This window comes from Sus scrofa, chromosome 17, assembly GCF_000003025.6.
Source record: "Sus scrofa isolate TJ Tabasco breed Duroc chromosome 17, Sscrofa11.1, whole genome shotgun sequence".
Classification (NCBI taxonomy): Eukaryota; Metazoa; Chordata; class Mammalia; order Artiodactyla; family Suidae; genus Sus; species Sus scrofa.
The window spans coordinates 44,754,532-44,767,201 of record NC_010459.5 but is presented as its reverse complement, the minus strand read 5'-3'; the positions used below and the strand labels follow the sequence as shown (position 1 = coordinate 44,767,201).

General features: G+C 47.8%; 1 protein-coding gene across 13 annotated transcripts in view; it reads left to right on the top strand.

Annotated features, from left to right (window-relative positions):
- The window catches only part of PTPRT (protein tyrosine phosphatase, receptor type T), a 1,163,284-nt gene that overhangs the window by 1,113,621 nt on the left and 36,993 nt on the right, over window positions 1-12,670 (top strand). For 9 of the 13 annotated variants that reach the window (XM_021078123.1, XM_021078122.1, XM_021078117.1 and 6 more), the window contains 4 exons: window positions 2,288-2,324; window positions 3,890-3,987; window positions 7,295-7,411; window positions 11,794-11,948. In XM_021078123.1, the coding sequence (XP_020933782.1) occupies window positions 2,288-2,324; window positions 3,890-3,987; window positions 7,295-7,411; window positions 11,794-11,948 (407 nt within the window). Of the gene's footprint in view, window positions 1-2,287; window positions 2,325-3,889; window positions 3,988-6,512; window positions 6,573-7,294; window positions 7,412-11,793; window positions 11,949-12,670 lie in introns of all 13 variants that reach the window. The other 4 variants (XM_021078115.1, XM_021078112.1, XM_021078111.1 and 1 more) reach the window with 1 other exon arrangement.

Genomic DNA, 12,670 nt, shown 5'->3' with positions numbered 1-12,670 from the left:
ATGGGGCCTGGCACCTAGTAACTGTCGTATACTATTAAGTCACTTAAGCCTAACAGTAAGGCTGTAGTGTAAATGCTATTATCCCCATTGAACAGCAAAAATCACTTGAGGCACGAGGAGATTAAGTAATCTGCCCCAGACCACACAGCCTGTATGGGACAGAGCTAAGATTCACACCCGGGAAGTTAAGTTCAGAGTCTGTGTTTATAACCACCATGTTCTGCCACCTTGCTAGTTGGTCTCTCAGCAGCTAATTTACTGGGCATTTGCTCTGTTTTACACTGTCCTAGGCTTTGCAGGGGAAAAAAAAAATTAAACTTAGGAGATAGTGTTTGTCCTCCAGAAGATACCACTTCACTGAGAAGATAGGACCATTCAAAGAATTGAGGTGGAAAAGAATGTATACATGTATAACGGGGTCACCTTGCTGTTGGTAAAAAAATGACAGAACACAGTAAACCAGCTATAATGGAAAAAATAAAAATCATTATAACAAGTAAAAAGTTCATCCTAAAAAAAAAAAAGAAGCAAAATCGAGATGGAGCTGTTGACTCCTGGTGGTTAATCCAACCGTTCCAGCCATGACACTGACCTGGAGCTGGCACTGATGGTCAACCTAGGCATTACTAGAGTATGCATGGGGGAGCCATAATGAATCTTTGAATCCAAAAGTGGATCCACTGAATCTGTAGATTGCCTTGGGCAGTATCGTGACAATATTGATTCTTCCAATCCAAGAGCATGGTCAGTCTTTCCATCCGTTTGTGTCGTCTTTGATTTCTTTCATCAGTGTCTTAATAATTTTTGGAGTACAGGTCTTTTGTCTCTTTAGGTAGGTTTATTCCTAGTTATTTTATTCCTTTTGATGTGATGGTAAATGGGATTATTTCCTTAATTTCTTTTTCTGGTCTTTCATTGTTAGTATATAGAAATGCAATAGATTTCTGTGTATTAATGTTGTATCCTGCAACTTTACCAAATTCATTGATGAGCCTAACAGTTTTCTGGTGGTGTCATTAGAATTTTCTAGGTATCATATCAAGGCATCTGCAAAGCGTGATAGTTGTACTTCTTTTCCAATTTGTATTTCTTTTTCTTTTCTGATCACTGTGGCTAGAACTTCCAAAACTACATTGAATAACTTTGGTGGAAGTAGATATCTTGTTCCTGATCTTAGTGGAAATGCCTTCAGTTTTCCTGGGTTACTTTGCTGTACAGCAGAAATTGGTGCAACATTGTAAATCAACAATATTTTAATTTTTTAAAAAAGGGGATCCAGAACTTCTGAGAAACCACTTCTGTTTCTCCGTAAACTGTACAGATCACCAGTATTTAAAACAAAAATAGGTGTCTGTCAAAATCCAGGGCTTGTGTTCTCCTAAGAATGTTACCTAGAAAAGAATGTGGAATTTCAGATCATTCCACCAATCTTGCCACCAACAGGCTCCATTATTAAGTGAGTTCATAATGTTTTTAAAATATATCCATTCATTCATTTATTTACTCATTTAGCCATTCAGTAAATGCTAATTATATTCAATGCAATGTTCTCAATGCAGATCTGTCTCCAAAACCTGAACTTCCACCCAATAGGACATAGTTCACGCTCTGTAACAAGAAAGGGGACCCTCATGTAGGTCATGCCCAAGCAAAAGAGAAGGTTGACCCCAGAGTTAACCCCACATCAGAGCTCAGCAGAGCCTGTTGAAGACCCTGAAGAACACAGGGAAATCAGAGACTGGTCTCCGAATCAGAAAGTGACTTTATCAGTCTCTAGGTCAGTGGAAGGGACTTCAATTCCAAGCCCAGCCATGTTACCCAGAAAGACAGTATTAACATCCTTCCCAATGTTCTTTTTCTAATTGTTCCTGGTGCAGAGCCAATGATGCGATTGTTTTCTACTCTCGGGTGCCCTACAGGTGGTGCACAGCGTTCTGCATATAATCATGGCTCAGGAAGGATTTAGTGGTGGTTGACGAGTTGCAGAAACCTGAAAATTCCTTCTCCACCTCTTCCTGGGTACTCGGGCATCCAATTTTTGCTCCCAGTGCAAGGCTCCAAGGCAAGCCCCTCATGAGGAACTGTAATAATAGCCAACACCTAGTGATCGACTAAGCATTTTACACTCATTCTCTTGTTTAATCTTTGCCGTGTCTCTGGGAAGTGTTTAATGCTAGTCTTGTTTTGCTTATGAGAAAACCAAGCCTTGGGATGATAGTTATTAGTACTGTGCTTTTTGCAAGCTTTGACAGGAGGCCCTTCACTGTGCTTTTCTTCTGTTATCCAGGGGTACCATCGACCTCGGCACTACATTGCAACTCAAGGTAAGTGTCCCCCTTTTCCTGTAAAGGGCCCTTGCCTTACACTAGAGGAGAGGACCGAGCTTCCCCCAGCAAAGTAACATAGGGGTAGGGCTGGAGAGCCAGCGAGGTCTTTGGTCATTTGTTTGTTTGGGAAAGAAGGAGGTGCCAAGTTCAGCTATGGGGGAGAGGAAGGACGTGTCACTAGAAAATGATCAGGAGAGATGGGCCCTGGAGGGACAGACCCAAAGCAAGTGCCATCAATATCTACCATCCAGAACTGGAGCTGATGATGCCTTATCTCCTCATGGGTGTGTGTCCAGAAGACAGAGGCAGCCAGCTCTCCCAGAAAGCAATTTACCAGCATGTTATCAGGAGGCTTAAAAATGACTGTACCTCTCCAGCCGTTCTGGGAGGAAATCCTGTGGATAATTATGTATGTGGACAGTGACATATAGAAAAAGATCCTTCAGAGCATGGTCTCATTTTTTTTTATTTTATTTTATGGCTGCATCCTTGGCATATGGAAATTCCCAGGCCAAGGATCAAATCCAAGCCACAGCTTCAACCTATGCCACAGCTGTGGCAACACCAGATCCTTTAACCCATTGCATTGGGCTGGGGATTGAATCCATTGCCCTGGACTGGGGATCGAACTTGCACCTCCACAGTGACCTGAACTACTGCAGTCAGATTCTTAGCCCACTGTGCCACAGTGGGAACTCTGACACAGTGTGATCTCATAGGAACAAAAAGTGAAAAATCTTTGATGCCCAACAATTAATAGATTGATTAAAATATGATACTTCCATATTATGGAAAATTATACAGCCATGAATAATTTCATGGTTGGTAAGAATTTAGAAGGGCATGGGAAAATACATATAATAGATATAATGCTTATTACAGTAAATAAATACATATATATATGTATACAGAAAAATGGCATTCAAAATTTTTTATCAAATACACGTATTACTCTTGCAATGTTAAAAATGATGAAGGCCCAGGATGTTGAAAGAGAAATTTCCAAGGAAATTGCTTTGGTCGCTCAGATCCTATCTCCCATTTCTTGTCTATTTTTTTTTTCCCTGCTTTCTGTCCAGGCTCCAGACGAATGCATTTGTCAAGCCCAAAATTGGGTATCTTTTGATTGTGCTCTTAGATCTGGCTCCTGGCAGCTCCTGCCCACCCCACCCCAACTCCAATTTCCTTCCCATCTCTCGTCGAGGTCTGGAGCCTAATTTTGAAATCTCCCTTACGCTATGTTATTAACCCCTAATACAAGGTGATGGGTCGGTGGGAACATAGGGCTGGTAAAAAGGTCTGAGCAGGAGGACAATGAAGAGGAGACACTGTGGGCGTTTCCACAGGTTGCTGGGGACCCTCCAAGGTGGACTGTGGCTTTTCTTATGCCCACACTGACCTTACCTCAAGCCACAGGCTCAGTGGCTTGGGCGTCCTAACCAGGATAACTGACCTCACTGTTACTCACCCAAATGGAACCTTGACTGACCAGCTGAGGACACGCCTCTTGTCTGCTTCCTCACAATTGCAGTCTTTGAGCCTGTCTCCTTCTCTGTTGGCAGGTCCCATGCAGGAGACTGTCAAGGACTTCTGGAGAATGATCTGGCAGGAGAACTCAGCCAGCATCGTCATGGTCACAAACCTCGTGGAAGTGGGCAGGGTAAGCCCCTCCTGCGGGAACTTGGAGAGAGGATGCTCGCGCTCCAGTCCCCAGCATCTCTCTTTGTTCCAAGTGCCTCCAGTCCCCCATTAAAGCCTCCTTCCTGTTTCACACTCAAGGAATGTCTTTTCGCTTCAAACCTCTCACCCCTTTTTCCACCCTCACTCTCCGCTGATGACGTCATCTCATCTCCTTGGAGGAAATTACAGCCATTAGACACCAGCGCTCATCTTCACACCACAAAGCTGCATTCTACTTGTATCTGCAACCATCTTCTCATTCTTCCCCTCTATTATCAGGCTGAACCATTAAAAAAAAAAAGAAAATAGCTGGCTTTGTTGACCCCCAAATGGAAGAATATCATCTAATGTGATAGAAATGACTCTTGTCCTTTCAAAGGCAATCCCAGTGCCTTGAATCACAGAGGCCGCTCAAGAACTTCTCATTGTCCCCTTCTCACCAGGAAAGCAATTCTCTTCCCCTTGCCAGGTTATTTCCCTCAGCATACAAACGTCCTGAGTAGCTTCCCCCTTAAAAGCATAAAGCAGGCAAACAAAAATGCTTCTCTTGTCCTGACTTTTCTGCCAGACTCTGAAGACTCACACACAGGCTTTGCTTCTTCACTTCCGTTCTCTTCCACCCACGCCAACGTGGCTGCTCCCTCCATCCCACCCATGGGGATGCCATCAGATCCCCAGCATCCTTCATGTTGACCAATCCAAAGCCATGTCGCTCTTCTCATTGTACTCAACCTCCCAGTAGCATCTGACCCTTTGCTTCCTGACCTCTAAACCTTGATATTCTTCAGGGTTCAGACCTTGGTCTCTCACCTGGCTCTCTCTCAACTCTCTCATACCTGGTCCTTAGCCACTCCTATGGCTTAGAAATTGGACTGCTCTTCCCGGCTTGCCTTTGCCCACTTGGTTAACTGTGGCATGTGGGTGGGTGGGCTGCTGGGGTTAAAGGCAGGATGCACAGACACTAAAATTAAGAGGTGCTCTCTACCTATCACATGAGCTAACTAAAGAGGGGGAAGGTAAGTCGGTGTTTGGGCAAGAATCAGATAATCCATTAAAGAGTCTTGGCCTCCAAGATAATGGGAAGGGGGGACGTCTGGGTTGTGAGTCATACATAATTCAGCAAAGGGCCATGGACCTCTCATGGCCTAATAGGAATTTAGGGCCAGAGAGACTTTATCCTCAAGCCCACACTTACCTAGTCTATTCCCCAGTGTTACAGATGAGGCAACAGATACAAAGGGGTGGAGTAACTACCCAGCCAAAACCTGGCCATGATCTCTGATTCTTGACTCCTGTTCTGATGCTCAGGGTCTCGCCACTCAATACTGATACTGTGGATGGAGTTCCCATCGTGGCTCAGTGGTTAACAAACCTGACTAGCGTACATGAGGATGTGGGATTGATCCCTGGCCTCACTCAGTGGGTTAAGGATCTGGCGTTGCTGTGAGCTGTGGTGTAGGTTGCAGACACGGCTCAGATCCAGCATCGCTGTGGCTCTGGCATAGGCCAGTAGCTACAGCTCCCATTCAACCCCTAGCCTGGGAACCTCCATATGCCGCTGGAGCAGCCCTAAAAAAGACAATAAAAAACGAACCAACAAACAAAAAAGACTGATGTGGTGGACAAAAAGTCCAGCCCAGGAGTTAAGAATTCAGAGGCCTGAATCCCAGCCTGTTCTGTAACACATGCCACATTGAAGACATTCTTTGATGGTGAATCTACTTTGGATTGGGGAAGGGGACAGAAGAAGAATCGCTTCATGGAGAACCAGCTGGGAGCCAAGCTCTGTGCCAGACACTGGTTGAGCATCACTTCCTTTTAATCTCACAGCAGGTGGTACGAAGCCATGTTCTGGGTAATTCTTCTAATGGCCTGGCTTTGTACTCTGGCTCCATACCTTCCTAACACTTGACCTTGGGCAATTTTCTTAGCCTCCCTGTGCTTCTGATTCCTCATCTATAAAGTGGGGCTATTAATAATATCCACCCCATCAGGCTGTGGAGGTAAGTAATTAAAATAATCCACATAAAGTATTCGTAGAACACTTAGTAAGTATGGCTAGGCAGTGTAAGCCGCTAGTTAGTGTTATCATTATTCAGAGGAAGCTGAGGCTGGGAGAGGTTTCCATCCTTTCTGGAAGCTACACAGTGACAGCGTGTTAGAATGAAGCAGTGTATCCATGTGTCTGCAAACCCTGTTGTGCTAAACCAGCATTTCCCTAAGTGGGTTCCACGCGATGCTAGTCTGCAGGATGCTTAGTGAGAAGAGGGTTCCACGGTTAAATACGTTTGGGAAATGCGGTGTCCTCTTTGCCCTTTTTGGAGAGTGGGGGAAAAACACATTAGCATGAGCCCCTGAAATGAGCTAAGCAGTCCTGTAGCAAAGCGGCCTGTTTAACTTTGTTGAACCCAGCATTTCCCAAACTCATTTGACCACAAAACCTTTTTTTGTTTGTTTTTGTTTCTTTTTTTTTTCTTTTTTTTTTTTTTACCTAACACCTATTAGCACCCAGCGGAACACACTGTGGGAAATGCCACTCTAGGCCGTGCTGCGTCCCCCGGAATGGTAATGCTTTTGTTCTTTTAAGGGGAAAATGATCTCTTTTTCCTCCTGCGGCAGCGGAAAGACTCAGAGCCAAGAGTGGGTGTGGCTTGTTCACAGCGTCTGCACCCACCCCTGGGGCAGAGAGCAGTTGCAAAGTCTTCCCTTTGAGCCCAGTGCCTTCCTTCCTTTTCCCAACAAAGAGCCTTTTTCATTCGAGCCCACAAGTCCCACCTCGTGATATTAAGGTCCCCCTCCCGGCCACTCTGCTTCCACCTCCTCACTGTTTCCCACCTCTTATGCTCATCTCTGTGCTGCTGGTGCTACTCAGCAGCCCCAGCCTGATATCACAACAAGAGGACTCAGCCAAAGGTAGAAAACTAGCCACGTGACCTTGGACAAGCCACCAAACCTCCACACTCAAGTATGATGTTCATCTGTACAATGGGAATAGCACCTGCTGCCTGTCTCACCCAGATCCGTCTGATCACGTAGTGTGGTCATGGATTCGAAAAGGACAAGGAGCTCTGCCAAAGAAGGTGCCACCATTATTACTCCCCACGGCTCCGGTTCTTCCGAGAGTGAGCCTGTCCCTGTGTATTTCGCCCATCCCTGGCCAGCTGGGGACCCCTTGACTGCAAGTCCACCGAAGTCGCCCTTGAGTCTGTATGAACAGAAAGGCCAGATGAGACGGCCGCTTGCACCCAGGCACCTGCTCACTCGTGCTGTCCCTGTCCTTTCCCCAGGTGAAGTGTGTGCGATACTGGCCAGACGACACAGAGGTCTACGGAGACATTAAAGTCACCCTGATTGAAACAGAGCCCCTGGCAGAATATGTCATCCGCACCTTCACTGTCCAGAAGGTAAGCTCCCCTCCAGGCCAGCTGGCTTGTTTGTTCATTCAGGACACGCAGTAACCAAGGTGGCTGCTCTGGACCTACCCTGCCCTGGGCACCAGGGATAGCTCAGCAATCAACTTAGACATGATCCTGCTCCAAAAGATTCCACCTCTAGCAAGAGGGCCAGATAGAATTTACCAGACAAATAAATGGAATGATGACACATAGGAATAAAAGCCACAGAGGAAACATACCAAGGGCAGAGACAGAAATCCTTGGGAGGCTGGGGTCATCAGAAAGGGCTTCCTGGAGGAAGAGGCATTTCAGAAGACAACGAAGGAGGAGAAAGAGCCAGCTGAGGGAAGAGCATGAGGAATACTATCTCGGGCAGAGGAATGAAACATACAGAGTCTGGAGGGGAAAGATCTTGATGTGTTCTAGGCCTAAGGTTCTCAATGGGGACCACAGGGGACATTTATCAGCATCCAGAGACATTTTAGCTGTCAAAAACCACAGTTGCCAGGAGTTCCTGTTGTGGCTCAGTGGGTTAAGAACCCGACTAGTATCCATGAAGATGTGGATTCAATCTCTGGCCTCTCTCAATGGATTAAGGATCTGGTGTTGCTGGACAGGTCACAGATGCAGCTCGGATCCTACGTTGCTGTGGTTATGGTGTAGGCCAGCAGCTGTGGCGTCAGTTCGACCCCTAGCCTGGGAACTTCCATGTGCTACAGCTATGACCCTATAAAAAAAAAAAAAATACCATTTTCTAAAAGCAATAGCATTAATGAATCAAGTGCCCACAGGCCTGAGGATGCAAAAGCACCCGAGACTTCAGTGCTTTGAAAGTTATGCCCTTGGGGTTGACAGGTTCTCATGAGGGCCCAGCAAGCCCATGCCCAGTGCCGTTCCCATGTGCACAGTGGTGGCAGGACACACTGTTTGCTGCCAGTATCACTCCTTCCAAGCCCTGAGTTCCTAAAGGCCTATATCTGCAGACTCAACTGAAGAGTCAGGAGGGAAGGGCGCCCTCAGCTGCAAGAAGGAAGACAGCAGACACACTGCTGTGGTCTTAGGCTGGGTTCCTTGGATGCAGAGCCTGAGACAAGGATTCAGGTGCGCATGGCGTTTCAAGGGAGTATTCTCAGAGAAACTTGTAAAATAAGGGGGGAAGAAGGAGGGGAAGAGGAAAGGGCAGGGCCAGCTCTGAGTCTCAGGCAAATTCTCGGCCTGATCCACGGGGCCTCCAGAGCATAAACATATCATGGAGTTGCCTTCTTGCCTCAATCAGTCCCCTGACTGTGGACCAGCCATAGAGGGGTAACCTCCAGGGTGAGCCAGCTCCTGTTGGCTGAAGGCACTTCTCCAGAAAAGGGGACATCAGTGAGTCACTAGCAGCTGGCACTCCTGTGGCTGAGGCCGGGACCTACCCTGCCCTGGGCACCAGGGATAGATCACAACCGAGGGATCCGGGTGGGCCACCAACTTCGTCTACCACGCGTGCGGTTGGTGCTGGGCGTGAGCTGGGCGAATGGGAACATGGCGGCTCACTGTGGGACCCAGGTTCTGAATCAGGAGGCCTTGGAGAAGTGTAGCCCACCGAGCATGATGAGGACTCTTAGTCCTTTTTAGGTTATCTTTCTGTTTTTCTTTCAATCAATCACCAGGGAAGCTCTTACTCCTAGGAAGACACCCTTGAAAGACCCCACAGGCCTCGGAGGATTAATTCACTTAGCTGTCCTCGCCTCTGTACACAGGCAGGCACTCAGCCAACGCTGCCTGGCTTATTAGCTCAGCATCAGTTCCTGAGTTGGGGACCCAGAAATAATAAGCATGGAATGTCATCTGCCCCTGAAGAGCACAGAGTCCCATCTGGGAGAGAGGGCCCTTGATAAGTTGTTGCAGAGCAGGTGGTGTGGGCTCGAATAAGGGCTTCCAGGGGCTGCGTTGATTTGGAGGATGGGCAAAAGGCGCTGAGTACCCTCGAAGCTCTTTACTCTCCTACTTCAGTTGGTCTGTCAGTGCTTTAATCCCCACCTTTGTTCACTCCCGCCCAGGCTCTGCAGCTGCCTCCCGATAGGGTTTCTTTCTGCCTCTGGTCCTGCCTGCATCTTAGTTGAGGTTTCTGGGAAGGCGGGGACTGGGTGCCCTTGGTGATGAGCTAAGGGGAACCCTGAGGAGAAGAGAGGGGAGTGAGGCAGGGCAGGGCTAGGAAGGAGCCGAGGGAGGATGAGACCTGGTCCCATGGGGAGATCTGAGGCTTGAGTTGCACCACAGAGCTGGACCCATCTTGAAGCAAAGGACTCTGACACATCCACTGGGGTGACCCAGCAACCTGGTTTGCCCAGGACCACCCTGGATTTAGCACCCTGTGTCCTGAGAGACCCCTCAGTCCTGGGCAACTAACAAAGTCAGTTGACCACTGAGCATCCCCCACTCCGACGGGAGGTGGTTTCTGGTCAGCTGAGAGCATCTCCCTAAAGAAGGGGTGAATTTGAGCTATCCACAGTCAGCATCAGGGTAGCTGAGGGTGTGTGCACTGGCTCAGGGAAGGGGATCTGGGTGGGCACCAAACAGTGCCTTCTACATAGCCCCCCAACATACCCACCCAAGTCCATCACCTATGCAGCTGCTGGCATTATTCTCCCAAAATGCCCATCTAGTGATGGGCTTCCCCTACTGTGCAGCCACCTAGGCAGCCTCCCTATAGCTCTCTGATGCCTCATGGATAAAGTTCAAAGGCCTTATTTACATTTTTTTTTTTTTGGCCGTGTCTGTAGCATGCGGAAGTTCCCAGGCCAGGGATTGAACTTGCGCTGCTGTTGCTACCTGCACCACACCTGCGGCAGCAACGCCAGATCCTTAACACGCTGCACCACAAGGGAACTTCCTCAAGGCCTTAAAGTGGGATACAAAGCTTTCCACCCCACACCCCCTCTGTCCATCATGGCCCGTCTTCCACTCTCCTCTGGAATTGCCCTGGTCTGTCTGTGATTCTGTTCCTATGCTATGCTAAGTCCTATCCCCATGCCTTCGCCCAAGCTGCCTCTCTGCCTAGAATCCCTCCATCTCTTCTACTGGGTAATACTCAGGCCTCCATATGTCATAATGTTTATCAGTACAGACTGTAGAGCCAGACAGCCAGGTCTTAGATTGTAACTTGACGACTTATAAGCTGTGTGACCTTGGGCATGTCACTTAACCTTGCTTAACCTCAATTTCCTCATCTGTAAAACAGAAATGACAGAATGAAGATTGGTATGAGGATTAAATGAACTAATACGGTGAAGGAGTCAGAAGAGTGACAGGCACATAGTTGATGCTTAATAAATGTTACCTACTACTTTCACGATTAATATGTTTCAAGACTCCGGCTAAGCATCAGCATCACTTCCTTCAGGAAATCTCTGATTCCTCCTCTCCCTAATGGGATTAGCTGACACTCCTTTATGCACTTCAGTGGAATTGTGCACTTGGGGCCTGCCTCCCCCACTAGACCACTAGCTGTTCCAGGGACAGCTTTTAAAGCTATTGCTTTTATTTCCACCTTCCTAGTGCCGAACGCAAGGCTAGGCTCAGATAACACCCAGTGATTATTTTTTAACTGAAATAAGGAACAATCTAATATTCTTCCTATTCGATGCGTCGGACATCTGCAGGAGATTGCCAGCCAGGGAAGGGTAGGTGGGGACACTGCATAAGCAAAGGCTTGGCGGTGTGCTGACCACGGACTAATCAGAGAACTGCCATTTAGCCTGGAGCGTGTCAATGTGAACGGTGGGGCGAGGGCAAGGGGAACTTGGGAGCTCCAGGCCCCACCCCCCCATCAGTCAGAGAACCTCTGTTTTTATTTGTTTGATACCTGGTCACTCTAAATAAGAATCTAATGAATAAAGAAGTCTGCCTTTTCAATTCGAAAGTCATGGAGACTGTTATAGACAAGACTGGAAAACCAAAGGACAGCAGACCTCCGTCCCTAAAAGGCCTCGTATTCCCCTCCAACTTAGACATGGAGTTGAAGGCCAACACTTTTCTCATTCTATTTTGCTGAATATAAGTCCCATAAAACATTTATCCAAAGAGGGTCCCCAAGTAAACAGTGTGGGTGTTATCAGCTACCTTGGGAATTCAGCATTTATGTTAGCACAGTAAAGGCTCTGAGAAGTCCTGCAATCAAGTAGACCTTTTCACTTTATTTACTTCCAAAGTTCCCAAAAATAACAGATGCACCATCACTCTGCATGGTAACACCTATTAACCCTTTGAGGGCCTTGTCCTTCCCACTGGCAGAGAGGCTGGACCCTCATTGCAGCAGTCATGGCTCCCCTGGGCGCTGGGCAGAGTGTTGTGGCAGGAGGGGGGCGGGGAATAGCAGCTGGAGGAAAAGAGGCCCCTTCTCTCCTCAGAAAGGCTACCATGAGATCCGGGAGCTCCGCCTCTTCCACTTCACCAGCTGGCCGGACCACGGCGTCCCCTGCTATGCTACCGGCCTCCTGGGCTTCGTCCGCCAGGTCAAGTTCCTCAATCCCCCGGAAGCTGGGCCCATAGTGGTCCACTGCAGGTAAGTGGAAGGCCCCCCACCCTAAACAAGGATGCCTCTGCAGCTCTGCCCTCTTGGCAAGAGAGGTGCTCTTTTGTTCAGTGGCCTTTATTCTTTGCCTTTAGCGCTCCCCGCCTGTGTCTCCTAAGCCAGACCTTCCGGATGAGACCCAGGACCTAAGTCTAACAACGACAACAGTAATAGTAGCAGTAGCAGTTGCTACTATCACTGTTGCCTTGAAATTGTAAAGGCTCCGAGGATGTGGGCTTGGCTGTGACAGCACCTGCTATGCATGGGCTTCACCCACACTGTTTCATTGACTTCTCACCCAACCTTGAGAGGTGGCCGTGATTATCATTCCCATTTTACAGATGAGAAAACTGAGGTGCTGAGAAGGTAGATGTTCTGCTCAGGTCACACAGGTGTGAAATGGCAGAGCCGGGACATTTAATGTGATTTGCTGCAGATGCTCACCCCTCAGCTCCTTGGCATGGTAGCAGGGCACCTCCATGAAAGCATACTTCTCTTTATTTCTATTATTTTAAAAGTCAATTGCTGGCCTGCAGGGTCCTTCATAGAGAGTAAATGGACAGTGTCAGATTTTACCTTATTATGGAAAAGGGATATTTCCAGCTGTGACCCAGAAAGTCCCATTGAGAATGACTGGCACATCTTTGAATCGTCCTAAATGGAGATGAAGTGTCGTGTCAAGGGCATTAGGAATTGGAGGAGGGCAGATGTCC